This window comes from Chelmon rostratus, chromosome 10, assembly GCF_017976325.1.
Source record: "Chelmon rostratus isolate fCheRos1 chromosome 10, fCheRos1.pri, whole genome shotgun sequence".
Lineage (NCBI taxonomy): Eukaryota > Metazoa > Chordata > Actinopteri > Chaetodontiformes > Chaetodontidae > Chelmon > Chelmon rostratus.
The window spans coordinates 14020408-14047952 of NC_055667.1; the positions used below are offsets into that span (position 1 = coordinate 14020408).

The 27545-nt window shown below is 43.0% G+C and overlaps 2 protein-coding genes across 2 annotated transcripts; both read right to left on the reverse strand.

The window, feature by feature from the left end:
- Positions 1–33: 33 nt before the first annotated feature.
- LOC121612509 (dihydropyridine-sensitive L-type skeletal muscle calcium channel subunit alpha-1-like) lies at positions 34–20539 on the reverse strand. The gene is made up of 45 exons (XM_041945431.1): positions 20355–20539; positions 18904–19009; positions 15723–15862; positions 15375–15508; positions 15059–15211; positions 14770–14975; positions 14506–14609; positions 14257–14402; positions 14099–14180; positions 13853–14013; positions 13521–13746; positions 13216–13423; positions 12991–13111; positions 12380–12494; positions 12178–12277; positions 12002–12071; positions 11478–11610; positions 11232–11361; positions 11091–11150; positions 10390–10496; positions 10186–10273; positions 9592–9699; positions 9433–9485; positions 9206–9352; positions 8724–8925; positions 8455–8613; positions 7391–7501; positions 7220–7303; positions 6500–6547; positions 5961–5987; positions 5748–5873; positions 5594–5659; positions 5385–5476; positions 5145–5304; positions 4915–5042; positions 4717–4813; positions 4419–4521; positions 4225–4326; positions 3993–4126; positions 3563–3688; positions 3155–3363; positions 2998–3062; positions 2682–2728; positions 2523–2597; positions 34–1606 (listed from the first exon to the last, which is right to left on the reverse strand). The coding sequence occupies exons 1-45, from the start codon at positions 20537–20539 to the stop codon at positions 1301–1303; spliced, it is 5550 nt and encodes a 1849-aa protein (XP_041801365.1). The 3' UTR covers positions 34–1300.
- A 1507-nt stretch (positions 20540–22046) lies between these two features.
- On the reverse strand, positions 22047–26648 carry tmem9 (transmembrane protein 9). Its single transcript, XM_041945432.1, has 6 exons — positions 26531–26648; positions 26250–26395; positions 24981–25072; positions 24422–24530; positions 24040–24171; positions 22047–23955 (listed from the first exon to the last, which is right to left on the reverse strand). The coding sequence occupies exons 2-6, from the start codon at positions 26340–26342 to the stop codon at positions 23815–23817; spliced, it is 567 nt and encodes a 188-aa protein (XP_041801366.1). The 5' UTR covers positions 26343–26395; positions 26531–26648; the 3' UTR covers positions 22047–23814.
- Between the last annotated feature and the right edge of the window lie 897 nt (positions 26649–27545).

Consider the following 27545-nt stretch of genomic DNA (forward strand, 5'->3'; position numbering starts at 1 on the left):
TTATTTCTTTTATCATGGTGAAAAACACCAGTGTAACAACATCCATAATGGCACAGCTCCAGACGTGAAGGAGAGTCAAGGTGAGAGCTTGAGCTAGAAAGTTCACTCAAACTTAACTTTGCAACATAATGTATGTACGACAGTGAAACAGGCTAATACGAAGATAATGTACAAAAAAAGAAAAAAGACCTCCAGAAGGCCTGTCACTGTGTGCATTCAGGCACAAAACACGAAACAATAAATTATGCCCATGCATTCACAAATTAAATTTGTTGTAAGGCCAGGTGAGCCGTGAAGCTAAATCCACCATACTCCAGGTATGCTGAAGATACATAAAGCGTACGGGTCAAACTGAGTGTCCCTAACTCAAAGGTATGACATATATATATGTATATGCAACGAAAGCCCGTAGCAGCAGAGTGACTTAAAGTGACTTGAGAAAAAAAATAAAAAAATCACATGCACTACTTTGCTTTACTACAGTATGGCTTTCAGTTGAACAAATACTTTAATACAACTAAATCTTTGGATCATTATTTCATAGGTCAAATGCAACTTTAAGTCCAAAATGAAATAAAAAAAGTTTCCTCTTTAAAATCTGCTTTCTGCTCACAAGAACAGCGGCGAGCAGCAGAAAACTTAGTCAAAAGACTCAGTAACAAAAGCCAGCAAGTCCTAACTGATCAGAGGATGCTGCTTTACCGACAAAGAAAAAAAAATACTTGCAATGTTCTGTTGCACCACAGCCCTTCAAAGAGTGTGAGCTGAATACTCAGTTGAACTCTTCTCGGCCCGGATGCACAAAAACTCAGTTGTCGTCTCCCCAAAGTGGAGTCCTTTCCCGCTGCCCTCACTGAAGGGCAGCACAATAAAAATATCTGCCTGCTCCTTATATTCAGTGACTCAGTCCATTCACTATCCTGCCTCCCTCAGCGAGGCTTCAGTAAGACACTCAGCTCACTTACATGGTTGTCCCATAAGTCGTATGGAATGGATAACCTCAACAAACGCTACAAAGAAAGAAGTGCGTCAATGTGTTCGCTCTGAGATAACTTTGTGTTTTTATTAGTTTCAGTGAATCTGAGGATTAAGGTGTTTCATCATCAGATATATTGTTTTTCCCTGATTAAGTTTCTACCACACTTGATAACATATTAAACCTGAGCCAACCTGCCTTTAGGCCTCGAGCCAGGCTAGTAGATACAGGTTGGCACAGGGGGCAACAAGCTTGGTAAAAGTGAGGCGAGGTGGAGCCACCTGCAGGTGTAAAAATCACAAGATGACCACGAAAACTCAACCTCTAAACGGTGGAGCTGGCCTCAGCCGGCTCCTGTGAGGAGGGGATCTTGGGGATTGGACGTCTCTTCCTCCTCACAGCCGGATCCGGTTGGCCTGGTTCCTGGGCTGCCGCAGCAGGGGCGGGAGAGGGGACGGGACGTCTCTTTTTCACAGAGGCGATGCTGCCGGAGCGTTCGCTGAGGATGCCCTGAGCCACGCTCTCCATGTCGTCCACTGTCGTGTGCATGGCATCAGCCATCTCCCTCTTAGACGCAGAGACAAAGCTGGGGTCTTTGGCCAGGGAGGCCAGACCACCCTTGACGAGAGCCTGGAAGAGAAAACAACACGCAGTGGCCCTTATTACGAACAGGAACATTTTCTAATTGCTGCTACTGTTAATGCATCACAGGTCCTGTTGTATTAGGTGATATTGTCATTCTGCAGCAGTGTCATGCCGGACATTTTGAATTATGTTAGTTAGAATGAGACATTTTATAATAGTTCAAGGGAGTCCAAACTTTTTCCCTTGGAGGCCCAAAACAGCAACTTAATGTTGGCCCACGGGCCAAAAGTAAATGGCTGTTCTATTGTTACGATACAAAATGGTACAAGGATCCCAAGTTACCTTGATGACATCCTGCACAAAGTGTCATCCTGGCTGTTGCATTCAGATTATGAAAAATACATATTTAAAGAGAATATTTACCACACAAAAAATAAAACGGCAAACACAGCGATTTATATTGTATTTACTATTAGTATTTTCTTTTTTTCACTACATACATCTGGTGGGTTAAATCAAACCCTGCAGTGCTCACTTTGGGCGCCCCTGTTACAGACTATAGACCAAAACTGTCATTTAGTTTGTTTTGTAAATACCAATTAATACTGTGGTCGGTGGAGTTTTTCCTGAAACACCTACATAAAACTCAAAAATTAAGCCATCCACAGACTCAGTGTGTCTGTGCTGGTTTTTACAGCTGATAATTGTGGGATGTTAAAACTATGTCTAAAACTTAACAACTGTGTTTATTTTCAGAACAAATAAGCGCAGTTCAGTCCAGGACACTCGGCTTTAATCTGTGTCCAGGAAATAAGCCTGATGCTGAAAAAGGAGCTTGTGTTTGTCATCGCTCGTCTATGACGGATGTGCCGGTGGATGAGGACATTTCCCGCTGACGGAGCTGGTAATTAATTAGTGTGTGATAAAAGAGGCGGACAGTCAGAGATCATTCCTCGCTTACCTCCTGGACGAGCTGGTCAGCTGCAGTGCGGGAGCTCTGACTCCGACTGTCACCATAGTCAGGGTAATACGGGAACTGCAAAGAAAAGATATGCATCTGTACATTGTCTGCATAAGCTGTTAATCATTATTTCCTCTGGATGAGTCAATAAAATATTACCTGTGTTTTGTCCGTCCTCACTGTGAAGTTCCAGGAGCGCAGGTTGTCTAAACGAAGGTGAATAAACAAAAAAAATAAAAAATGTGTGAAATTCATCTTTTATTAGCCAGATTTTACTCTATTTTTACTGATCAGGAATTTTATGTTTTGGTCCTTGTTAAATGTAAAGTGGCTGGAAAAGCACCGTAAAATACAAACTGTCACCTCAAAAACATAATGTGAGTCAGCTTGTTAGTCGTGTGTAAAGTGCTCTGAACAGCACTCGCCTGTATGAAAGGTGCTGAACAAACGCAGTTTGATTGACGGGTTGACGTACCTGGCTCTGCATCCTCACTGGGATTATAGAACCCTTCGGGACTGCCTTCCCTGTCAAAAGAAAATCTGAAAGGCAACAAAGATTTCCACCCATCAGACATGGTTCACTCACATGTCATCTGATCCCCGTGATTGACAGAAGTGTGTGTGGTACTCACTCCGCGAAGGCGTTGTTGTTCGTGTTGCTTTTCGGTGCGGTTGTAGGGAAAAATTCAGTAGCGGACACCAAGCCAGCGGAGTTTTGTGGAGACTCGGGCTGGCTCTCAGAGAACTTGAGGGGCCGCTGGTTGGTCATCTGCTGGGGGTGACCGTCGGCGGGCTCAGTGGAGAACGAGTCCACCCGGTTACCAAACAGACCGTGAGTACGCTGGAAATACAGAGCAAGACACACATGAAGGCAGAATCCAGTATTAGTGTACATAGATAATCCAACTGAGCCGCAAACATTCAATCCAAAAATAAATACTTAGAGCGCCAAGGTTCTTCCAACAATGTTAATCCAGAATATGTGCATGAATATGCTTGTCTGTACAGCCGTTGTTTCAAGCTGCAGACAGCGTCCTCACATGGTAAATGCCTTCCTCTCCAGCCTCCTCCATAGCTCTTTCCAACTCTTCCTCATTCTGCAGGTCTCCTGAAATGGCCCTGTGCATCTCTGGAGCCACCTCTTCATCGATGCTCCTCAGGCCCGCCTAGAAAAAAACACAGGTTGAGGAAAAAATGAGGGAGCAAAGGCGCACAGCAGCAGGTGCACAAGGAGAGGAAGAAGAGGAAAGGTGAAGCTGTTTCACTTCGAGAGAAGTACGCTGTTCTGCATAGAAAAAAACTTGATGATTCAAAATTCCAAAAAGTTTTTGCATAGCATGCTGTTCTGAAAAATGTTTGACAGCATTTGCGCATTTTTGAGTAATATTCAGTTGTTATGAAGCCATTTCCTGTCTGACAGTTCTAACATCAGAATAATGATGTGATTTTCACCCCGCGTTCACTGCTCACCTGGATCTCCGGGCCTGAGGCACTCTTCTTAGTGGGCCGGTAGCCGTAGTACTCCTCCTGACGCTTCAAGAACTTACGGAAGTGGTCCTGGAGCAGGAAGGTGGAGTAGAATTTCCCCACGGTCACCTCATCATCTACAACCAGAGACGTCACAGTGCTGTCAGTGTGAGAAAGACTGGACAGTCATCAAAAGGTGAAATTGAACTAATTGTGTTTATGCTGAGAGTCTCACCTCCTATTGGGGGGATGACTTGGTCCAACAGTTTCATACTGGTGCGCTTCCAGATTTGCTTTATGATGGCTCTCAGCTCCTCGTTGGCCTGCTCAAAGTTACCTGCTCAGAACAACCCAGTGAGATTTTAGGGTCATTGATTACTGTATGTACATCAAGTTGAATCCAACACTGAACCTTTCGACTGTCTGCACCTTCTGTTTTGATCTTGAGGGCAGTCCTGACCAGAGCAAACAGGGTGGCATTGAAGGTGACAGTGCCATCGCTGTTTAGGGGCATGTTCATGCCGACCAAACGCTGCAGACAGGAAGTTCACGGAAGGTGGACACCAGAGAGGAACAGAACAATCAATTACAATTCAGTCTTAAAAGTCTTCATCAGTGCTTATCATGGAGCAACAAAAGACTGGGACAGTTGTGGAATGCTCCAAAAAACACTAACTACCAGTCTGAGGAGTTATATGTATGCAGGCCATCAACCCTCTTTATGTACCTTGCATGCAGCGCGGTGAGGACAGAACTTGCCGAATCCCAGTGGAGGCTGAATGCGTCGCAGCAGCGTCACCACGTCCAGATGTTTGATTCTCCCCCTGTTGGATCAGAGGAACATCTTATAGTCATAGACTCAGAATATGTCGCGGGGCACTCGCTTACTGTAAATCTGGCCTAGTCCCTGTGTGTTCAGACTTACGTGGCCTCAGGGTCATATTCAGCCCAGATCTTCTTAAACTCATCCAGATGGTGTGGACCAAGAAGAGACCAATCACGCGTCAGATAGTCAAAGTTGTCCATGATGACAGCTACAAACAGGTTGAGGATCTGAAGTGGACAAGAAACAAACCACCTGTAATTATACAGTTTTAACAAGAAATTGTTTTTTCATGGTATGATGATTGTTAGAGTATAACAACAGATACGCACCAGGAAGGCACAAAGACAGTAGAAGCTGAGGAAGTAGAAGACAGCGAAGTTGGACCCACAGGTGTACTCCTCTCCTGGCAGGAAGTCAGACTTGGGGTCGCACTTCTTCCCATACATCGAAGCCATCATGACCTCCTGCCAAGCCTCTCCGGTAGCACACCTGGACACGTTAAGTGAGAACGTGGCTCAGTTTTTGCAACCAGTGACCTTTAAAGCTATCGTCCTGGCTCAGGGACTCACCGGAATAACATGAGAACGGCTTGAGGGAATGTCTGGAAGTTGTTGTTGCGGTTGATTTGTGTGCCGTCCACTAAGGCTACTTTCCCAAAGATCTGAAAGGTTGTTACAATCCCAGTCAAAATACGGAAACTCGTCTTAGTGGAGTTTACTCAGAAACATGATCAGTCTACAGAAGTTTACAACATCCAGAAAATAAAGCGTGACTGCACCTGCATCCCGATGACTGCGTAGATAAAGAAGAGCATCACGATGAGCAGAGCCACGTGAGGCAGAGCCTGTAGACACAAATCAAAACAGCACAGGGAAAGTGTGTTAAAGGTGAAGATAAAAAATGGAAATGGTGATGGGCATAGTGTGACAGACCTGGAAGGACTTGATGAAGGTCCACAGCAGGTTACGGATGCCCTCCGAACGGTTCAGCAGCTTCACCAGACGCATGACACGGAAGAGTCGGAAGAATGTGATGGAAACTGAGGCATTTTCAGAGTCCTGCAGACAAACAGAAGCAGATGATTTGAGGTAGGAAAACACTGAAAATGAAAAACATTGGTGGTTTTAATGCTGGTTTCAGCTTACCGCGATTGCTTGCATAGGATTTGTCTCCTGCACAAAGTAGATGACACAGTGTAGTTACATGAGTTATATTTGATAGAAGTTATCATTTTATTAATAAGGGGCGCTTAACAGACATAGCATTGATCAGCTGTTAAACATTATTAAGGTATGATTTACAATCACAAAATAGGGTTAATATTGCAGACAATTCTTCCACCTCTGATGAGTTACAAAGCCTCCAGGTCTCAGCTGCTGAAAACTCATTTTGTACCTCATGCGAAAGAAACAACATAAACACACGTCTGAGTTTTCAGCCAATCCAGCCGTATGTTCAGTGCTAAGTTGTAGCCCTGAGTGTATAAACTATCTGAGCCATACTCGAACACAAACACCTCTGAGATGTAAGATCGGACAGACAGCAGGAACATGGACGTTCCTCCAGCTGTTTGGGCCACATGCGGTTCAGTACAGCAGTGCTACAGTTTAGTAGAGAACATAGTGGGGTGCTCACACAGCAAGGCTCATGCAGCAGTGCAGTGCAGTGCAGATCAGATATTTACAGCGCAGCCATGGAGACAGTACAGTCCTCCACTGGAGGCCAGGGCAGTCTGTGGAGGATAGACAGATGAGTGAGGTGAGGTGAGGTGCATGGAGGACAGGGGGATTGAGAGGGATTAAGAGGAAGAAAAAGGAAGCAAAAGAAGGGGAAGAACAGGAGTGAAATAGGCTTTGGATGGAGAAAAATTGAATTTGCTACAAGCTTGTGTTTGTGGATGGAAAAGATGAGGACGATGAAGTGTAACAATGGCAGGAAATAAAACAGTGATTGGCTTCATCACATAAAACAACACTAAATCCTTAATTGAGATGATGCTCTTTTTAGAGTGCTGGAACAAACACACAGAAAACATAATATTACTGAAATACCGTTGTGGGTGACTATGGGAATAATGGAGAGCTTGGTGGTTTGATGATAATGCAATGCTTCTGAGAGTTGCACTGAGGAGGGTGGGGGCGGAAGAGTTGGGGTGGGAATGGCCAACAACAGTACTGACCATGTCCTGTGAGCTAGCTCTGCTGGCACCAATCAGCTGTTGGGCCACCATTATATGCTTCTGGGTCAGAGCATTGAACAGATACATTTAGTCACTTCAGGTCAAATCACACTATTGACCGGGAGTGTCAGCAGCAGGGACTTTCATACACAGCACCTGAAATGATAATCTGATATCTGTGGAATTCATTAGGATCCATCTGCATGTTGTATCGCCTGCACTCACATCGACTTCGCTCAGGATGACATCAACGACGCTGCCGATGACGATGATGAAGTCAAAGACGTTCCAGGGGTCTCCGAAGTAGCCCTGCACAGAGAGGAAAAGCGGTGCTGCGGCAGGAGGACACTACATTGGGTGGACGACCATCCGAACAGCAAACATTAAATTCAGTACCTTCGCTTTGAAGGCCATGAGCTTGAGGATCATCTCCACGGTGAAGAGCACGGTGAAGATCAAGTTCAGCGTGTCTGACAGCTTGGTCACAAAGTCCGACTGGTTGCAGTGCTGTTCAAAGTGGAGCGCCAACATTAACCTCGACATGTTACGACTGTTTATTTGATGCAGTGTTATTACAAAATGTAGTTTTAGTGATGATAATTACATATAACTTGAAGGAAATGGTAACAATAGCAACATACTGGCTTACCCCCCGAAAACTCATATTTTAAGGTTTTCTCAATGCTGTCAAATATTGCAGGCAACATTAGAGTTAAATCAAATGTATTTAGCTATCATTCATTAAGAGTACAACACTCAAAAACCCTGTTAACACAGTTTTACACAGCATCCCATTAACTCAGCCAGTACCATAATCAGGTGTTTCTCTTAGTGCTTCATCAAGCTGATCAAGCGCTGAGTGAAACGCCTCTCTTCAGTATTAATAAAAGATCTTTGATTATAGTCTTGCAGGGGTTGAGTGTGCGCTCTCCACCACAAACAACTGTGGTTAGTGCTTTTCTGATCATGTTTTCATCTTGCAGCTGCCAGCACCTCCAGCCCTTCAGTATGTGCTGCGCACAAAGACCCAAAAATAAGATCCAAGCTGCAATAAAACGAATTAGCCTTCAGTAACAAATAAATCTGACCCATATTGAAACTTAAAAAACTGGATCTCATCCACTCAGTGCATTATCCAGTCTTATCTTACCATAGTTATATAAAGGAATTTACATGCAAAGTAAGGTTTTGTAAATGAAGTGACAAAGAATTATGTAGGGCACCCTGCATTAATGCGCTCCTAATCCCCACCATAATTAATTAGTCTGGGATTTTGCCGGAAAGTCATAATGTCCCACATTTTAAATAAAGTTTCAAAGTTTCCACTTGGTCATTAATTAAATGCTGTGACAAACACTGAACTCTACCGGCTATTGACACGGAATATTGACTGTCAGCAGCCTCAAGCCAATCTCGATCATTTTAGGTTACAGCCTACAGCATGACTTTAATTTGCATACCTGCATCCCCAGACATAAGGTGTTGAGCATAATCAGGAAGAACATGAGGTACTCAAAGTAGCAGGAGGTGACAATGTACCAGACTCTGTACTGGTAGGGGTTTTTGGGGATGTAGCACCTCAGGGGACGTGCCTTCAGGGCGTACTGCACACACTGACGCTGAAGGGGAGGAAGAAGGTGGGTTAAAAGAAAAAGTCATTCTTCACTTTAGCAAGACGTTTTGGGTTCTCTCATTGTCCGAAGCCTCATCTCTGAGGGTCTCGGCGTACCTGGTTCTTGTCCAGCTCACAGTCCTTATACTCCTGCTCGCCCTGCTCCTGGAACGTGACGATGACGAAGCCCACAAAGATGTTCATCATGAAGAAGGCGATGAGGATGATGTAGATGATAAAGAAGATGGACACGTCCACGCGGTTGTTGAAGACAGGACCCATGTCCTCTTTGTCTGAATCGATGGCTCTGTATAACAGCCTGGGAACAAATGGAGTGACAGTGAGAGGAGAGGGGAAATTGGCGGGACAAAGATCAAAGATGAGAGATGCAGTAAGGGTGATTTTAGATTAAATGTATGATTCAGCAGATTAAAAAGACCATATTGCCTCGATTACCATCTCTGGCTTGAGGTAATGGAATTACTTCCCAACTCAATATCCACATAATAAGATGTTCTGTCTTCAAACTCAATCAAAGAGATAGGATCAAAAAAAAAAAAAAAAGCTATTTATCTAATCAAAATTGATGCTCTGCTTACTTTGGCCAGCCCTCAAATGTGGATACAGTGAAGAGAGCCAGCATGCCGTACAGCACATTGTCAAAGTTGAAGTCACTGTTGAGCCATTCTCTCTTAGCCAACACGGTGTCTTGAAGTGAATTATCCATGTGCTTCCAGAAGTATCCCCTGAGAGCAGACACAGAGAACTGTCACTCCGAAATGCCTTTCTGACAGATGCAAAGATGTGTGAAAGGTGTTTGTCTTACTGGCAGTCCTCTCCGGTCGTTTTGGATTGATCTGTGCAGCTGTAGAATTTACCCTACAGGAAGGAAAGGACCTCTGTACTTAGAGCAGAATCATCTGGAAATATCAGCTTCACAGTCTTGTACTACATGCGGTGTCAACATCACCCTTTAAAAACTCACCTTAAACAGTTGCACTCCTATGCAGGCGAACATGAAGTTGAGCAGCATGGTGACCAGGACGATGTTGCCGATGGTTTTGATGGCCACAAACACGCATTGGACCACGTGCTGTCATTAAAGAAAAACAACGACCACTCAACACTGTTAATGCAAATACTGTCATTAAGTACGATTTGGAGATTATGGAGATGTCTGACATATTAATACAAATCTCACAACCCCTCAGATTTATCATGTGACCCCTTGGAGGAGGCCTTGGTCGGAGGCCACTGGATTAAAATAGTAGTAAGTAAACTTTCTCCACTCGACAAGCTACAACAGTAAAATGCTACTTATACATCAGTGAATCAGTATTAATAATCTAATAATGTTATATACAAATATATGAGTCACAGATACCCTTTTTCTGAAGAACAAGTTCTTCTAATTTTGATACTTCAAGTAAATTTTTCTCATAATACTTTTGTACTTGAATGTACTGATTATGAATGTAAGACTTTTACTTGTAATGATAGTTTTAGTTAAAAGGGTCTGATTACTTCCTCCACTGCTGGAAACGCAGACAGAATCACCGTATGTATGCATGTGTTGTACCTTCAACCCTTTGGCTCTATTGATGGCCCTGAGAGGCCTCAGCACCCTCAGCACCCTGAGAATCTTCACCACTGAGATAGCGCTGGATCTGCATACAGCACAGGACAAAGAGAAGGCTTGATGCGCGCATCTGGGTGTATGAAAACTTGTATTTTAGGAAAGAAACAATAAATCTAATATGGCGATTTCAGAATGTTTACTCACTCCATTCCCATAGAAAGCAGCGAGACTCCAACCACGATCAGATCCAGGATGTTGAAGGAGTTACGGCAGAAAGAGCCCTTGTGCATGAATGCTCCATATACTGTCATCTGTCAGTCAGATACATCAGTCAAACCCAGAGTACTGAACTAAACTACTGTGTTTAAACTTGGTTTTATTAGACAGAGGAGCAGATGTGTTATAGGAAATTAGTCAATCAAGTACTGTGACAATTATCGGTCGTTTATATTTTTATTTAAGCAAAATTCCCCAAATCGACTGATACCAGCTGTTGAAATGAGAGCATCTGCTGTTTTTCTTTGACTTTTAAAATATTGAATTGAACATCTTTAGGATTTGAACTTTTGGTTGGGCAAAACAAGAAATTTTGAGTGACATTTTTTACTTTTTTCTGACATTCTAAAAACCAAACAATTAGCCAATTAAGCAGGGAAATAGACAGATTACTCAATTATGAAAGTAACTGTTAGGTGAAGGCCAGATGTTGAAAATGTCATGAATTTATTTCCAGCAGTGCTGGCACACAGATCGCTGAGCTTGAAGGCAATCACTACTGTCAATGCAAATTAAGTAGCGTCACAGTGATTCTTTCAGGTTCTGAATATGGTATCTCAGTGGAAACATGTAAGACCTGTAAAAAACAGCATTAAGTAAGGCAGAACATGAAATATATAGCACATTACCTTCAGTACAATCTCAATGGTGAACACAGTTGTGAAGACGATGTCAGCATAGGCCAAGATCTGCAGGAAAAACAAAAAGGGTTCATATCAACTTTGGCCTCCTTTCATAAGTAAATGTGTAGCGGTAGACCTGATTGTCACCTGGTTCCTGTAGGACTTGGGATCAATGGGGTCCTCTGCTGCCAGGGAAATGGAGGAGAGCAGGATGAAGAGGAGGATTAAGTTGGTGAAGGATGAGGCGTTGATGATCTTGTAGCACAGCTTACGGAACCTGGATACCAATGAATGTGCAAAGAGATGCAGGTGATGAGTGAGGCCAATCAAGCCACTGTTGTGTTATCATGATGCAGTTTGAGAACACTGAAGTAAAACCACTCTGGTTCCCACTTGTTCTGAGGGCCAAAGATGAAAAAGGAGCTGGCTTCAGGCAAAGGAACGGCTTCTTCCTTCAGCTGCAGGTCTGCCATTGGCCGGGGCCGAGGGCTGATGGGGATTTCAGGCTCTTCCTCCTCGTCATCACCTACCATGTGGCAGAAAGACTCAAAGTTCAATTATTGGTAGAAGTCATGTTACAGCACAAACAAAGATCTAGACAAATAAATGAAAGTCATATTTTTAGAAAAAAGAAATCTCTCTATACTGAATCACAGTGTAGACTTTATATGGTGGTCACCAGAGTAGTGTGAAAACAGTCTAACTTTAGACTCTGCTATAAACTTGGCCCAGGGAATCAGCTGAGACTAATAATAATGAAGGGTTACTATACTTGTACTGTAACATAGCCAGGACAGCAGCGGCCAGTGTAATGAATATGAATTCCTGCAATCAGTGACCTCCTTCTGCTACAACTGCATCGCTGAGAAATGTGGGAGGTTAGAGATGAGTAGAGGCTCAGGCGTGTTTTGTGTTACCTGGGAAGTCATCAGGTGGGAATGGATCTTTCACTTCGTTTACGTTGGACTCAAACTCGTCAATTTTGAGCTGAGAAAAAGAAACACACGTCCATGTATTATAGACACTTATGCACCCGAATAATATATAATTGCCAAGGGATACCATGTGATATGATACCAGAAACAACGCTAACCTTGGCTGTGGTGGGCATGCCTTCCATCTTGGCTCTCTGCTCTGCCAGTTTCTTAGCTATCCTCTCCCTCTCCTCATCAGTCTTTTCTGGCATTTTGGACCTGGGAGGTAAGAGAGAAAGGGAATGGAGCGGAGTTATGAGCTATGAGAAGACAGAGCAGATCATCTTACTTTGGTTTAACTTTTGGCATTTTTTTGTTCACCTCAGTAGCTTTCTCCTCATCTTCTCCTCCGCCTTTTCTTTCTGGGCTGAAGTCAGACTCTCAGCCTCTGCGAGGTTGTCGACGGCGATGGCCAAGAAGACATTGAGGAGGATGTCTGATGTCTGAGCTCAGGGAAACAAAAACCTTGATCTTTAAAACATCATCGCTGTGTATACAGCTTTTAACCACGCTTGCAGCATGTGTATTGATTGCACTGTTGGTCTGTTTGTCAGTCTGACTTAAATATCTAAGCAGCTGCTGAACTTTGGTGATTTCCTGACTTTTCATCTAGTGCCATCATCAGGTTAAAACTTCTGTTTGTCCAATACTTTTGGATTACGGCCAAACACCTGCAAAACTAACAACACTCCAATTGGGTTTTGCTGTACATGATGTGCTAATTAGAAACGGTTAGCGTGCCAAACTAAGATGGTAAACATGATGAACATTATACCTGCTAAACATCAGCATGCTAGCATTGTCACCGTTAGCATGAGAGCCTGCTGGCGTTAGCATTTAGCTCAAAGCATAGCTGTTTCTGAGTACAGCTGGCTCTAGACTCCTCTTCTTGTTTTATCCTAGATGGCCCTGTGAGTGTATGTGAAGGATACAGTTCCCACAGACAAAGAGGACGATAAAGTAGATGGCGACCAGGATGCCAGGAAAGACAGGCCCTCCGTAGGCCATAATGCCATTGTACATGATGGTGGTCCAGTCCTCTCCTGTCAGGACCTGAGAGACAGTCAAGTGATTCATTCATTTATGGTATGGAAGGATGGGGTAGACACTGCTACTGTAAATGCATCACCAAAAGCAGACCCCATGTCTAACCTCACCTGAAACACACTGATGAGGGCCTGAGGGAAGTTGTCAAAGTTACTGCGTCTGGGTCTGTGGTCGGGAAAGTTGAATTTCCCCCCAAACACCTGCATGCCCAGGAGTGAGAAAATGACGATGAAGAGGAAGAGAAGAAGGAGCAGGGAGGCGATGGAGCGTACAGAGTTGAGGAGAGAGGCCACAAGATTACTCAAAGAGGTCCAGTACCTGCAGATCAGTTGAAGGAACAGAGGTGTTAAAAGACGTGAAATCACATGACAACTAATTTAAGGCAAGATGATCCGTTGAGGGGGAAATGACTTACTTTGTGACTTTGAGGATCCTCAGCAGTCGGATGCACCTGAGTACAGAGAAACCCAGGGGAGCTACGGCTCCTGCAGACAACATGATCATCTCCAGGATCCCGCATAGCACCACAAAGAAGTCAAAGCGGTTAAACAGAGACATGAAATATGCCCGGGGACCCAGCGCATACATCTTCACGAACATCTCTATGACAAACAGCACCAGCAGAACACGACTGGCCACATCTGTTGAGACAAAACAGGAGAGAGATGAAGGGATGAAGCTGTGAGCGACGGCAGTTGTGTAAAAAAAAAAAAAAAAAAAAATGCTCCCAATATATTCATGACCGACCTTGCAGGGAAGTGAGCTGGTCAGGCTGGTGGTGGTGCTCTGTTGCTATGGTCAGTGTATTGAGGAAGACGAGGAACATCACAAGCCAGTAAAAGCCTTTGGTTTTCACATACACCAGGCACTTCATCCTGAAGAAACGGTTCCAGCGACGGGCCAGGCGGCTATAGACAAAAATAAACCTGACTTACTGTGCCAAGTCGCAGCGAACACTGCACACAAACATTTAGACATTTACAGCAGACTCACTAGTAGTACACGATTCGACTCTTGCCTTCCAGGTCATACAGGCTGTCTGTGTCTGAATCTCCACTGGTCAAAGGAAGGAGTCCTGGCAAGAGAATAACACTTGTAATTCAACAGTATCTCTACACAGGACGGGTGCTGAGGCGGTTTATAGTGCCGACCTTTGCCCTCTCGGTCGGCATCCAGGACTTCAGCGTGAGTGATCCACTCCATGTAGCCATGCAGGTCTTCATCCAGCTGCTGACGCTCTCTCAACTTCTGGAACTCTCCACGTGACCTGGCCTTCTCTCGCTCTTTGGTAAACTCTCTGAGTGCAGAGTGGAATGTCATTATTCCTTGGTTTGTCCGTTTGAAGAGGCAAGATGCAGAGAGATGGAGAGAGAAAGGATGGAAGATAATGGTTGTCTTACCCACTGAGCACACCCAGAACCAGATTGAGCACAAAGAAGGAGCCCAGCAGAATGAGGGGAACAAAGTAGAGCCAAGGCCATTCATTTCCTATGGCATCATTAACCTGAAAGACAACTCTGGGTCAGCCACAAATACTGGTTTCTGTCAGGCGTACAGTGTACTGTACAATAACTAACTAAAATATTGACAAATGTTTTGGTGGCACGAGCAGATTCGCCAACACTGAAACTGAAAAACAACTGAGGCGATGATCAGCCACTGACCCAGTAGAGCACTTTGGTCCATCCCTCCATGGTGATACACTGGTAGACCGTAAGCATGGCAAAGCCGATGTTATCAAAGTGGGTGATGCCATTGTTGGGACCTTCCCAGCCTGGCCGACACTCAGAGCCGTTGATCAAGCAGCGTCGTCCGTTACCAGCCTGAGCGCAGGGTGCAGGCAGCTCACCCTCTGCTGTGGAGTAGATATCTGTGTCCCACAGAGAAGAGGTAAATATCATTTTTCAATGTGGCTTCAGGGATTCATAATAAATGAGTGCCCTTCATGCATACTTGTGCCAGTGTAGTAGCACGTCTTATGCATTTTGCACTTGAAGAGCTCCAGTCCCATGATGGCATAGATGGTGACCAGCAAGAAGACCAGCAGGGCGATGTGCAGCAGAGGGAGCATGGCTTTAAGGATGGAGTTCATTACCACCTGCAGGCCTGAAGGGGAACAGTAAAACCAAAACATTACAACAGCACAGACTCTCAGTAGCCTCTCCAGAGAGTTCCTTCATGCATAAAGTATCTCCAAATGACTGAAGCAGTGCGATGTGGACACAGGGGTTTTTCTGCAGTATTTTTGGATTGCAGAAGAGGCTCTTACTGGGGACTCCAGAGACGAGACGTAAGGGCCGCAGCACTCTGAAGGCTCTCAGTGCCTTCATGTCGAACCCCCCACCCTTCTCCAGTGGCACACCTGCTATCTTATTAATGGTGTCCAAGGCAAAAGTGAAGAGGCTGTAGGAGAAGATTATAGAACCATAACTGTTATATGAGTGTTACAAAATGGCCATTCAGCAGAACAAAACAGCTTTGATGTGACAGTGTATCAGATATGACATTTTCAACTGGTAGAATCGAAGTGTCAGAGGCAGTTTCTTAGATGTGGTCCCAGGGAAGCTGTGTCCTTTGCTGGCAGAGATATCCACCTGCAGCTCAGAGCTCATCTTACCCCATGAAGACGATGACAAAGTCCAATATGTTCCAACAGTTCCGTAAATAGGCGCCTTCATGGAACACAAGCCCATATGCCACTATCTTCAGAAAGCACTCTAACGTGAATATGATCAGGAAGATATACTCCAAACTCTCCTGCAGCAAGAAACAAAACAGGAAATTGCATTTTATAAAGCTCACAACCTTCAGGCTAAAATATGGAAAGACTGGAGTAAATGACAACTTTGACACTTAAGCGCCTGCTAGGTGGAACAGCAATAAATGTTGCAGGTATTAGATGAACTCATTAGCTTTTATAACCTCTTGCAGATTAAACACAACCTCAGAGGGTTTAAACAGATGGGTGGCACACTGTGATTAATGAAATAAGTTGAGCCACAATTTAAGAAGACAGCTTTGTCAGGATGCATGACGTAAACTGTTTGCAGAAAATTTAAATAGTTCAAGAGGTGGCTAACAGATAAACATCAGGGTGGTTGAATAAAATCTGTTTGCAAATCGGGCCTGTATCTGTGTTTTTAGAATCAGTGTCAATGTTTTCAGAGAAAAAAGCAGCTGGCCATGCAGCAGACGTGCTACCAAAACACTCCAACGCACATATTTGCTCACAAAAGCAGCTTGAAATTGTCATTAGATTGAGCACTTGTTCTTTTGCTCTTCGTTGCTGCTGCACATGCAGCAGAGTTCATTTGAAGTGTAGCTCACTACAAATGCTATATGATTGGCTGTGTATTTCCCTTTGATCCGTAAATCAATCATACATTCACAATAATACATACTTAAACACAAGAGATGTTATTCAAGTGAAACAAAGCGGCTGCGCTTCTGTGCAGCGCATCAATGTTACAAACCATCATATTTCATGAGTACATGAGTATGAATGCGGTAACATGAGGCAACGTTTTTGGACTCTTCTGTATCCACCTGCGTCAGTGTGGTGACGCTGTCTGGGCCGACCTACTTCCAACAGCAGCGGGGGTGGGGGGAGCTGAGCAGCTCTCCTTACATCGCTCACCTCTGAGGAATGGCACAGCGAGAGGTAAGGAGGATTCGGGAGGAGGCTGGTGAGTGAGCCAAAGCAAAGAGCTTAAAGAAATGGATCAGTTTCAGTTCCAGACACCCGATGACTTGATGAAACTCTCTGGGGGGGGTGTGTCTATCAGTTGGGTATCAACAACTTTGATAGCTTTGCCGGTGGGCAGTCATTTTTTGGCATCACTGGGCAAAACATTTAATAATAAGCTTTCAGTAATTAAAACAGTCTGAGAGAAAACTAGACTTCTGCACCTTCTCAGGCTTTAGAAAATATAGCCTGTGGCCAACCACAGGTCATCTCAGAGAGAATGCGTTCTTATTGGCTGTTCTATAAATGCAGATGCACGTTGTTTGGTGGTGAAAGCCTGATTCAGTGGTGGGAAATCCTGCAGAAAATATTGCAAGTTGTGATAAATTTGCAATACCTACTTCCCCTACAACGCCGTATAGCACAAAACAGGTGTGAACACTATAGGAATAGCTTTCAAGGGGGCATAGCGGTGTGTGTGTGTGTGTGTGTGTGTTTGGATTTGATTCCTGGTTGATTTGGTGACACCTGTACTTACTGGAGGTATCATCATGTGCAGTGTAATACTGCAGATCAGAGAATTCTGGGGGCAGCAAATCAAACTACTGTCATATCAATAAAGGTGTCAAAAACTGCCCTTTTCCATCATCCTGTGAGCAACTGTGATCTGATTTCATGCTGCCCTCGGAGTCTGTGAACAGCATGGCACAGGAGCAGGGCAAAGGAGTTTGTTACCTCCCTGACAAATTGGAGGTTTGCAGCCTATCATCTAACAGCCCACTGTGGCTGCTCCTCGTTCCATCACTCCCTGCAACATTTCAAACTGAACCGCTGTCAAAAAATGCAGAAGATGACCTTTGTATTTTTTCGTAGATGCATTTTTGATGAACGATAGCGGTCGGTGTCAATCTGACTGACCAACGCGTTGCATTTCCTATGACCACTTTGTAACAGAAGTCAATTTTGCCAATTAAATGCTTTAAATGTGAAGCTGGAGCAGCGGGAAATGTTTGGTTTGCATTAGTATCAATACAGCTTTTTTTCTGGGAATGTTGCCATAGACCTCCAGTTTGAGACACTGCGGTAATATAAATATTACAATACTTTGGGCTAATGCCTCAGTCACCATTGTGTTACCTCATTCAGTGATAGTGACTTAACAGACATTTATCTGTGTGCTAATTTGTCAGGGTTGCTGCTTTAACCTAGTGATGTGTGGAGTTTATTGACTGAATGGCGATGGCCGGCTACAGGCGTTATACTGTATATTGACATTTGATCTGGAAGTCAGGCCTCTCAGAGAAAGTCTGTCACAATAAGCCTTCTCTATATCATAACACCAGTGTCAATACAACCTCCAATATCTAGACACTGGCAAGATGTGCACGCTGTGCAAACATATATCTTTTGTTCACAACACCACACACACTTTGATCATCCCATTCATTCCCCGAGCTATAACACACTACCCACATCCTGACAGCAGTGTAAACACACACCTATGAGGCTGAAATATAACACCTATAATATAAAACACATCAGCAGCTTCCATGGGTCAAACACCTGCCAAGAGCTCGTTTACACAACTGTAACATGAGAGAGACTGTCAATCACCTGCTGTCTGGAGTAAATTGTAATCTAAATGTAAATTTATCCATACAGGGGAAAACTCCACACACTCATATCCGGCTTATTCTTAGTTAATTGACATGGTTTTGTATTATTGTCTTCTTTAATAGCCAGTTTCTGGTCAGAGAAGGTTAAAGTAATCTCAGTTGGTGGATAAACAAATAGCGCAGTTGTTTGATGGCATGCTCCTCTGCAGACGCAGATGGGACTCCAAATAAAGGACTGGAAGGATTTAAATGAGGCTTGGCACTCACGCCAACTGAAACATTTAGCTATGAAGTGTTTAACTTGGCCGGCTCAAAACAGTCACTCTCATTTGTTGGACACGGCTGCACAGTCATCTACTGGTCATGGTATAATACTGGATCCTTTATAAAGACCACAAGTTTGTTTTTCATAGCCAGCCTATTATGACGAACAAATGCCAATACCACATTCTGAGCCACATGTTAGAGAAAGTGTGTGAGATCATGCGTATACTCACTAAACTTGAGTTGGTGTTATTACTGTCTTCTTCAGGCATGGGCAGGAACACAGCCAAAGCAATACAGTTCGCAAAGATGGTCAACAAGATGATGATCTCAAAGGTTCTGGATGGAAAAACTCAGGATCATAACAGCAATACATGTGGAGGACTGGTAAAATCCCAGTTACCCCGAAAGAAGCATTAAATAAGGATTCATGATGACAGTATTTGACTGGAAGGGTTAAATGCTTAAATTGTCAATTTCTGTATCTGTGTGAGTTTCTTGTGATGTAATGTAACAAAACAAATTAAATCAATCAAACAGCTCTGCAGCGCTAACAATGGTCAGCCCCTCTAAGTGCTGCTTGAAACATCATCCCTATAACAGCCCATCGGGCAGCCAGCAGAGCCGCATGTCTGCCGTGCTGCTTCATTCTCGTCCATAGGGGGCGCAGCAAGAGAATTCCCCTGCCAGGTCAGCATCATGTCTCTCTGTGATGCCGCGGGACAGCTGCACAGCCCAAGAATATGACCAAACCATTTAAACACAGACTACTGCTCAGTAAAAAAAAAAAAAAAAAAGAAAAAAGAAAAAGAAAAGCTGTTTATTCCTTGAGATACTTATCCATATTTATTTATTTTAAAATAAGTGAGCATTGATTGATTTTTTTAAAAGCACGATAAGAATGATTTGAAAGGTTCGATCCATTTCTGTAATTTGCTTTAAATAAATCAGCCATGTGTCACACAATCACATACCAATGTGATTAAACGGCTGCAGTAAAAAACTCACGGCCTGGCTGAGCATATGGGCGCAAAGTTCAGCGAAACCGTTCACAGAAAGCAGAATTCGGTTATAAAATGTGAATCACATTCGCTTCAACACTGTAAGCCCTATTGTGAAGATATGGATGTCGTCACTGGAAAAATAGGATTAGTGGATCCTATTTTGGCAGTTAAACGCGTATTATCCCGGAAAGGACATCAGGCTATAAGCAGGAAACCCCCTATAGGGGCCATAACATCACTCAGCAGTCTGCCCTGTGTTCATGGAGTGGCGGCCTTTCAGAGGAGCTATTTCCACATTAATAGCAGAATGTCAGCACAGTGAGAGGCAGTTTATGTCTGCCAGATGTAAGCTTAAGAAGCTCTCCAGGTGAAAATATGAAGGCTACAAACTTGACATTGAGACCAGGCAGCCAGATACATAACAAAAGTCTTAACACTTCGGGGGATCGCCTTAACACAGATTTGAAAGAGACTTGGCTCGGGCTGTGCTTACCACAGGTGAACTACACGGCTGATAATTCACTGGCCTGCAGCTGTCAGTGTTCTCAACCAGGGCTCTGCGTGCTGTAATAACTGCAATACCTTCAGCATCTTACACAAGTCAATGTCTACGTAACAGTACAACACAAAGGCTGTGAGTTGTGTATAATGTGTGTGCGTGTGTAAGATATAAAGGATACTTCCACTCCACAATGTTGATGCAGGCCTTGCGAAAGGGGTTTTTGAGGGTAAAGAGGAAGAGGGATCTTGCAGGTCTAGGGTTGCCCCCTGTGGCCTGCAGCTTCTTCAGCTTCTCCCTCTGCTTCCTCTTCAGCTCCTCTTCATTCATGATGACCGGCTTGGCCGCCTCTGCGTTGGCCGCCATCTCGACGCCTTCACCTGAGACTAGCTCCCGGTCCTGTAGAAATGTGTCCTCTCACTGTATAATCCCAAACTGAGGCGCAGTATAGCTCCCCGCCGTGGAGGGCCCCCTTCTGGGTTCCAGACCTGCCTGATCCTGTGTGCGCTCCTCCGCCACCGTCTTCTCCTCTCCCTCTGACTCAGTCTTCCTCACACTGAGCCACAGGCCTCTCCTCCTGGCTGAGGGCCTCTGACAGAAAAAGCCCCCACACCAGGGGAAAATAACAGGAGCCCAGAGTGGCTGGAGGAGCAGTTGGCCCTGCGGCAGTTTAAAATTAGACCGTGAACCACTGACAGGCCATGCTTGGGGATGGTTAAGAGGGTGGGGTGGTGGTGGGGGGTTGGATAGAAGGTGGAAGATGGGATCAAGGGGACAGGGGGGTTGGGGCAGGACAGCAGTGGCAGAGGAGAGCACAAAGAAGCAGAGAGACAGAGTCTGGGGGGGTCTTGCAGTAGCACAATATAATCATCATAACCCTAAACTGTGAAACAACAGTGAGCAGAGAGGAGGGAAAACACACAGATATTTCTGCCTCCTGAAGCAGGTGGATCTATTTCTTGCAAACTGTCACAGTGTGTTTTCATGTGGGACATTTTCTCCCTGTGAACCTTTAGTGCTAGAAATTTGGGGTTGGGTGATGGCGTTGGTACCACCTTGGTCTAGAAAACACTTCAATGTAGTTGTAAGCCGGTTGTTTATTAATACATGTGCCAACGACTAGAACTCCTCCTGTGGGCACCGATAAGTGGAGGCTGGTGTGTAAACAGATAATGAACGGCAACGTAGTAAAGAACTGTTGTAATAACATGACTTCACAGAAATTATTATTGCTGACAAACACTGCAAGAACTTAAATATGTCCACATCTGGTAAAAACACAATTGTGTTATAAATCATTTCTTAAATGCTTTAATAGTGATTATAAAAGTGAAATAGAAGGGGTCTAAGTGCTTCCAATGTGGGCCACAACAAAATGCCAAAATAAGACTTATCAAACTGATGTTCCATGAAATGAACTGTTATGAATTACTTCAAACAGAACTGTTCATGGACCTATATCAAGAACTTGAACGCCTAATTCTTGTGAAATTATGATCAAAATGTGCTCAGAATCATTCATCCGGACCACAGAAGTTGGTAAAACGATAGCAAAATATACTCGTATCAGCACAATTCAAATGAAAGCTGATAAATGATAATACTGAATTAATGCTGAGCCCTTCAGAGATTAGTCTGAATAGTGTGACATGTGATTTTGGGAAAAAAAAGAAGCATGAACCACAGTTTATGACTTTTTAAACTAAAAGCACAAAATTCAATATAAAAGAGGTGATATTGTTGAAAGTTTTCCCAAAAGGTGAACACCACACCAACTAGCGCGCAAAGTTGTAAGCCCACATATTATGTACTTTCTCGCCCCCTAGTGTCAATAATCGGTAGCAGTGACTTCTGTCGGAAACAAAACAATGTCCCAGAACGTCAGGATGAATGAAAAAAATAATAATCTTGCACTCAGAGTAATTTTTTATTTCACATCAAGCTGAATGTATAGACTTGAGCAGAGCAATACTCCAGTTAGGCTGGAGATAAATAGAAGAGCAAAACACTGATAACAGTAATATCAAATTATACTTCAATCAAAAACACTTCAGTGATAAAACAAACCATTACAGACAAATAAACTTTAGTAGTTCGCATCGTGCATAAGGTAATGGGAGTCAGTGTGCCTTTCTGTGTCACATTAAAAATTCCCCAACAAGGAGCTTCAGTAGCAGGATGTGAGCGGGAATCCACTGACACATAATGATGCACACAAGGCACCCTGATTCTGCCACACTTAACCGCATTATTGGCAGCTTTACCGATTTAGGACATTTTCCAGCGGCAGAGATTTGATTCAGCTGAGGATGGCTTTTGAGCTCTGTTAAATGCCCGTTCTCCGTTTCTCTCTTTGCATGAGATAGCATGTTCTGTCAAACTGCAAAATTCAGGACACAAATGTGGCCTTGTGCCTAACTGATCCAGGTTCCACTGGTAACTTCAAGATAGAAGATTTAATTTGATTTACAGCTACTACTTGGAAGATACACTCGCCATACTTTATTGGTAGACCTTACTGTAACTATCTGTTGTGTTGAACAAGCTGTGAATGGTTAACATTTATGAGCCGAGTTTTGCAACAGAGTTTGCTGTAACGCAGTCACCCACACAAAGAGAGGAAGAGAAAAAGGCACCTACTGGGGCTGTTTGAAAAGGTAGCAATGTCAAACCTTTAAAATCACAAAGCTCAAAATGTACAGTCCTTTAATTACTCTATTAGTGCAAATCATATTACTCACACCCAAGTTCCTACTCACAGCTTGCTGAGCAGTGGTGGCCTGAAGGTTAGAGATCTTCTGAACTGAAAGGTCATCGATTCCCTCCACCGGACCTCCCTCATTACCACCACTTAGGTGACTAAGCAAGACCCTTCACCCAGGCTGCTCCAGTGGAGCTGCCCACAGATCATACTGTGGTTGTACTTGTACTTCCAGGTGTGAATGTGTGTAACTATGTGAATGTGATCAGGGTGTTTCTGAAAAAGAGAGCCATGTCCTCAGTGAAACTCCTCCGAATAAATAAAAAGGAAATAATCTAAATAATGGAAATAATTATCACAAATAAATCATTATTAGTGCTAAACTAGAAAATGTGCAATGCTTGTAATGTAATGTTTGATATAATGGCACAGGTAGGGTACTATTTCCATCCCAAATAGCTAAATTGACTGTTCATACTTAAGTTTACATGTCCCAAGGTAATTAATAAATTAAGGTACAAGAAAAACTACTGAATATTATACCAATTTAGCAGGAGGCTAACAAGGAAATTATTGTGAGTAAGCTTAAAAGATATTCACAGTCTGACTAAAAAAAGATTCTCACATCATAAAGACATTCAAATTCTGTTGCATTGCAGATTGCTGAAATGATCGATATGATTTCTAGCAGTTAAGAGTGCGAAAACATGCAGTTTTTTTCACGACTGCAACTTAGCTGGAAGTCTTATATATAATACATAAAACATATCTGCTTGTTAGATCAGTATGTAAATGTTTCTTATTGTGGAAATACTTAATCAGAGGGTGCAGTGCACAGCAATGACAAGAAGGTTAGTGAAGTGCAGCTGGTGACAGTGTAATTGCAATGAAACCAGGGAAGTTACCCACTCTAAACCTGGTTTGAGGTCAGCTGCAGGCTTTAACTAAGCATCTTGTGGCGGTCAAAAACAGTCTTGCGCTGTTCCTGGACCTGCTTTTTCCAGCGCTGCTGTGCTCCCTCAACTCGCTCCAGCACCGTGTTTCCTCTGGCCAGGGCGTTGTCTGGCTGAGGACGCATCTCCTGAACACACACAAAAGCCAAGACTTGATTGATGGACTTCACATTAAGCTGAAATGAAAGAAATGCATTTGTCTGACTGGTTACCTCAGAGTCATCCTCATTGTGCAGTGGCTGGGTGTACGGGTCATGTTTGCGAATCAGAGGGTCGACTAGCAGCAGGAACAGCATGTAGAGCAGCAGTGCACCAACAACAGACAGGTAAATGATGATGGTTACCTGAGACAGACAGACAGGAAAACATTTAGAAATGCTAACATAACGGTGTAAAATTCTTAGATCCAAAAACATTTTAAAGGTTGTTGATAGTCAATGTTGAAAGTCAACTTTCAGCATAAGAGGTGTGTGTCAGTAGACAAAGATCTTAAGCCAGCTCTCTGTAAACTGTGACACCACTTCACACATCTTGCAATTTATTTTTGATTAAACAGAAAAGCTCAGAGCAAAACTTATAGAAAGCCAGTGGTACCTTGATAGTGTTGCTACTTCGCTCCTCGTACTTGCACTCACACAATAGGCAGTAAGCCTCCACATCATGGCCGGGCACCGGCATGGGCTCCACTACATGGAGGCAGTTACTGGACAACAAATGAAAGTGTCCATGTGTTAGACATTTCTAATAGATTTTACAAGGATTTTTTTCTACACAGTCCCAGATGGGCAGCACAGTTCATAGCAAGATGTTTCTGGTTTCGACCCTGCCGGCCAGCTGGGGCCTTTCTGTGTAAAGTTTCCATGTTCTTCCCCCCTTTCTTTTCCCTGCATGGGATTCCTCCCAACAGTCTCAAGAAGTGCAGGCTAGGTTATTGACCCTAAATTGCCTGAAGGTGTGAATGCGAGTGTCAATAGTTGTCTGTGACTCGTCCAATGTGAGCTGGGATCGGCTCCAGTCCCCCCATGACCTTCAATGATGTAGGAATGGAATGATATGGCTAATGGATGAACATTTATTACTTATATTACTCTGCATGGCAAAAAACAAGAAGAGTGTGTCATGACTGAAAGTGTAATTAAAGGGTTTCTCTTACCAATCCTTCTGGGAGACATTTCTGTTGTATATGTGGCCAGTGATGTTTCTGTACGGCGGGCAGATGCACTTGCAGCGAACATCCTCAAAGTTCTGTAATTGCAAAGAAAATTGCATCAAAGGTGGCCCAAACTTGTTCAGCTGTTTACTTCATGTTATAGCTCAGCTGTTTATTTTCCCCTTTCTTTCCCCTATTAACAAAACAGAGTTGTACAAAAACAAACACAAAACAAACTGGCATGTACTCAAAGTTCCAGTTATCTCAGCGTGGAGGGCACAAAAAGTCTGAATAGACTCTCTTATACATTAGAGACATTAGATAAGAGAAGCACCTAAGTCGAATAGATGTCCTGTAAGATCAAACCAATCATTAGTTAAAGAAATTTAAAGACTTAAATGTAAAGTGTGCTTTTCACACGGATCTCAGAGACATGCACTTGTTTTGGTCTTGCTGGCGTACGAAGCTGTCGAAACTGTCACAATTTACTGCTGATAATATCAACCCTAAATTTACATTACTTTGGAAAAATCTATTGTTTGGACACACTGGGGATTCTTGCTCTGTGTTTGTTTGACCATGGCAGATTAATTCATTTATTCTGATCAAATCTCTTTATACTAAAAACATTCACACACACGAACGAAATAATAATAATTGATAAGATTAAATTATTACATTAGATTACACAATTAAAAGACGTTTCATTCCACTCTTTCAATACTTAACACTTCATTGCAGATGAATTACAAATACACTTTTTAATGAAGGGACAGTTTTAATAAAATAAACAAAACAAACAAAAAAAAAAACAACAACTGTCGGACCACAATAAACAAGTACAATATACATTACAAACACATTAGACAAAAGTATAGTATTACCTATAATCACACAAGTGTCACACCTGATTACGCTACAAGCTAAAAACACTTCTTTGGCCACAATTGTGATCATTCGGTTACAAAACACGTTAAAGTTTCACAAAGACATACCTTTGCAATTACCAAGGACATAAAGTTAAGTGCATTGTCACGACAGGACTGTTTGATCGAAATAAAAGCAGCCGCAGACGAATAAAATGGTGATAGGATCAGTTTCGGCAGACGACCACTTTTGGCACAACGCCTCCAGGTAAAGTGACTGAAGTAAAATAGCATTACCTCTACTATCAGGGGGAAAGGAAACATATTGATAACGAACCAGCTAATGAATGTCAATAATGAGAGTTCATGAAAGTAACGTTACCAGATGAGGAGCTGCAGGTCTTACCTTCGCCTGTGCAAAGCCAACAACATCCAGCAGAAACACGGTCGCTACTGCGGCTACAGCAAAGGCCCAGGATCCTTCCCTGCCAGACGACATTTTCCGGCAGACGAGACTACTTGCACGACGGATGCAGAACCACTTGCAATTCTCTGCCAAAACACATCAGTGCAGTTTATAGCAGTTAGCTAGCTAGCAAGAAAATAAGAGAAACAAAGGACTTAACAGCGATTACACTGGAGTTAAAAACGTATGATACAGCAAAACAGGCAATATATTTAACTAACCGTGTAAAAGTTGATGAAGTGTTTGTTTTTAGTATGCATTCAGTATGTAGCTCAGGCTGTACTGGCTTGATGAAAGATCGACCACAATAATTTCGGGCTTCCTTCTTCCGGGTTTAACGTCTCACGTCATACGCCAAGATGAAACACGTAGCGACACTGCCATCTACTGGACAAAGTACAAAATATAGAGAGAGAAATTTCGATTAACTGAAAAAAAGATGATTGTAGTGCTGGGAAGTAAGCACATTCACTCAGGTGTTTTTTGTACTTATACTCTTCTTGAAGACTTGCATTTTATGTTTACTTTATAATTCCACTACATTTCACAGTTAAATATTCTACTCTTTACTCCTAGTTATTTCACCGTTATAGTTACATGTTACTTTACAGACTAATATATTCCATACAAAACATATGATCATACAAAAATGTGATGCATTGTTATATACAGGGTTGTAGTAGTGAAGGGAATAGTGGAACTAAGTGTATAGTACATAAGCACATAAGTGATGCTCTCAGAAAGCATGGAATTAAAGGTTTGTTTTTAGCTGCACTTCACAGTAAACTAGTACTGATGGGTCAAATTAATAGTTTGACAGTCCATTACATCTTTCCAAAAATATTAGAGCCTCTCATACATCTGAATCAGTTTACAAACATTTCTCATGCAAATAAACTTGCAGCAGCAACAGAAATGGTTAATGACGTAGACTGAGTTGTTATTTAAGATGACTTCCTCCCTGTATGAAGACCAGTCAATCAGTTTGAAAATGATCAATCTCAAAAGTTGTATTGTGCTATTTCTGCATTGGAACAGACCGTGCTTGCTCTTTTGGGACACTAATTTGCCCCAATTCTGTGAATAAAACATGATTTCAGTGAAGCCTGTCTTCTTTATTTATGAAATCCAGTGCTATAGTAATCATTTCTAAGTGTTGAGCCAAAATAAGATGGATTCCTCCTTTGTCGTAGGCCCAGGGTACAATGAATACCTAAAAAAACACAACAGAAATAA

Coding starts and splice junctions, on each gene's coding strand:
- LOC121612509 (XM_041945431.1), bottom strand. CDS start 20,539: ATGGCGGCCAACGCAGAGGCGGCCAAGCCGGTCATCATGAATGAAGAG. Junction 10,497..11,090: donor CCATTGAGATTGTACTGAAG/GTAATGTGCTAT, acceptor TCTGACTGACAG/ATGACAGTATATGGAGCATT. Junction 4,327..4,418: donor CCTCAAGATCAAAACAGAAG/GTGCAGACAGTC, acceptor TGTTCTGAGCAG/GTAACTTTGAGCAGGCCAAC.
- tmem9 (XM_041945432.1), bottom strand. CDS start 26,342: ATGTCGTCTGGCAGGGAAGGATCCTGGGCCTTTGCTGTAGCCGCAGTA. Junction 25,073..26,249: donor TTGGCTTTGCACAGGCGAAG/GTAAGACCTGCA, acceptor TTGCAATTACAG/AACTTTGAGGATGTTCGCTG. Junction 23,956..24,039: donor ACAATGAGGATGACTCTGAG/GTAACCAGTCAG, acceptor GTGTGTGTTCAG/GAGATGCGTCCTCAGCCAGA.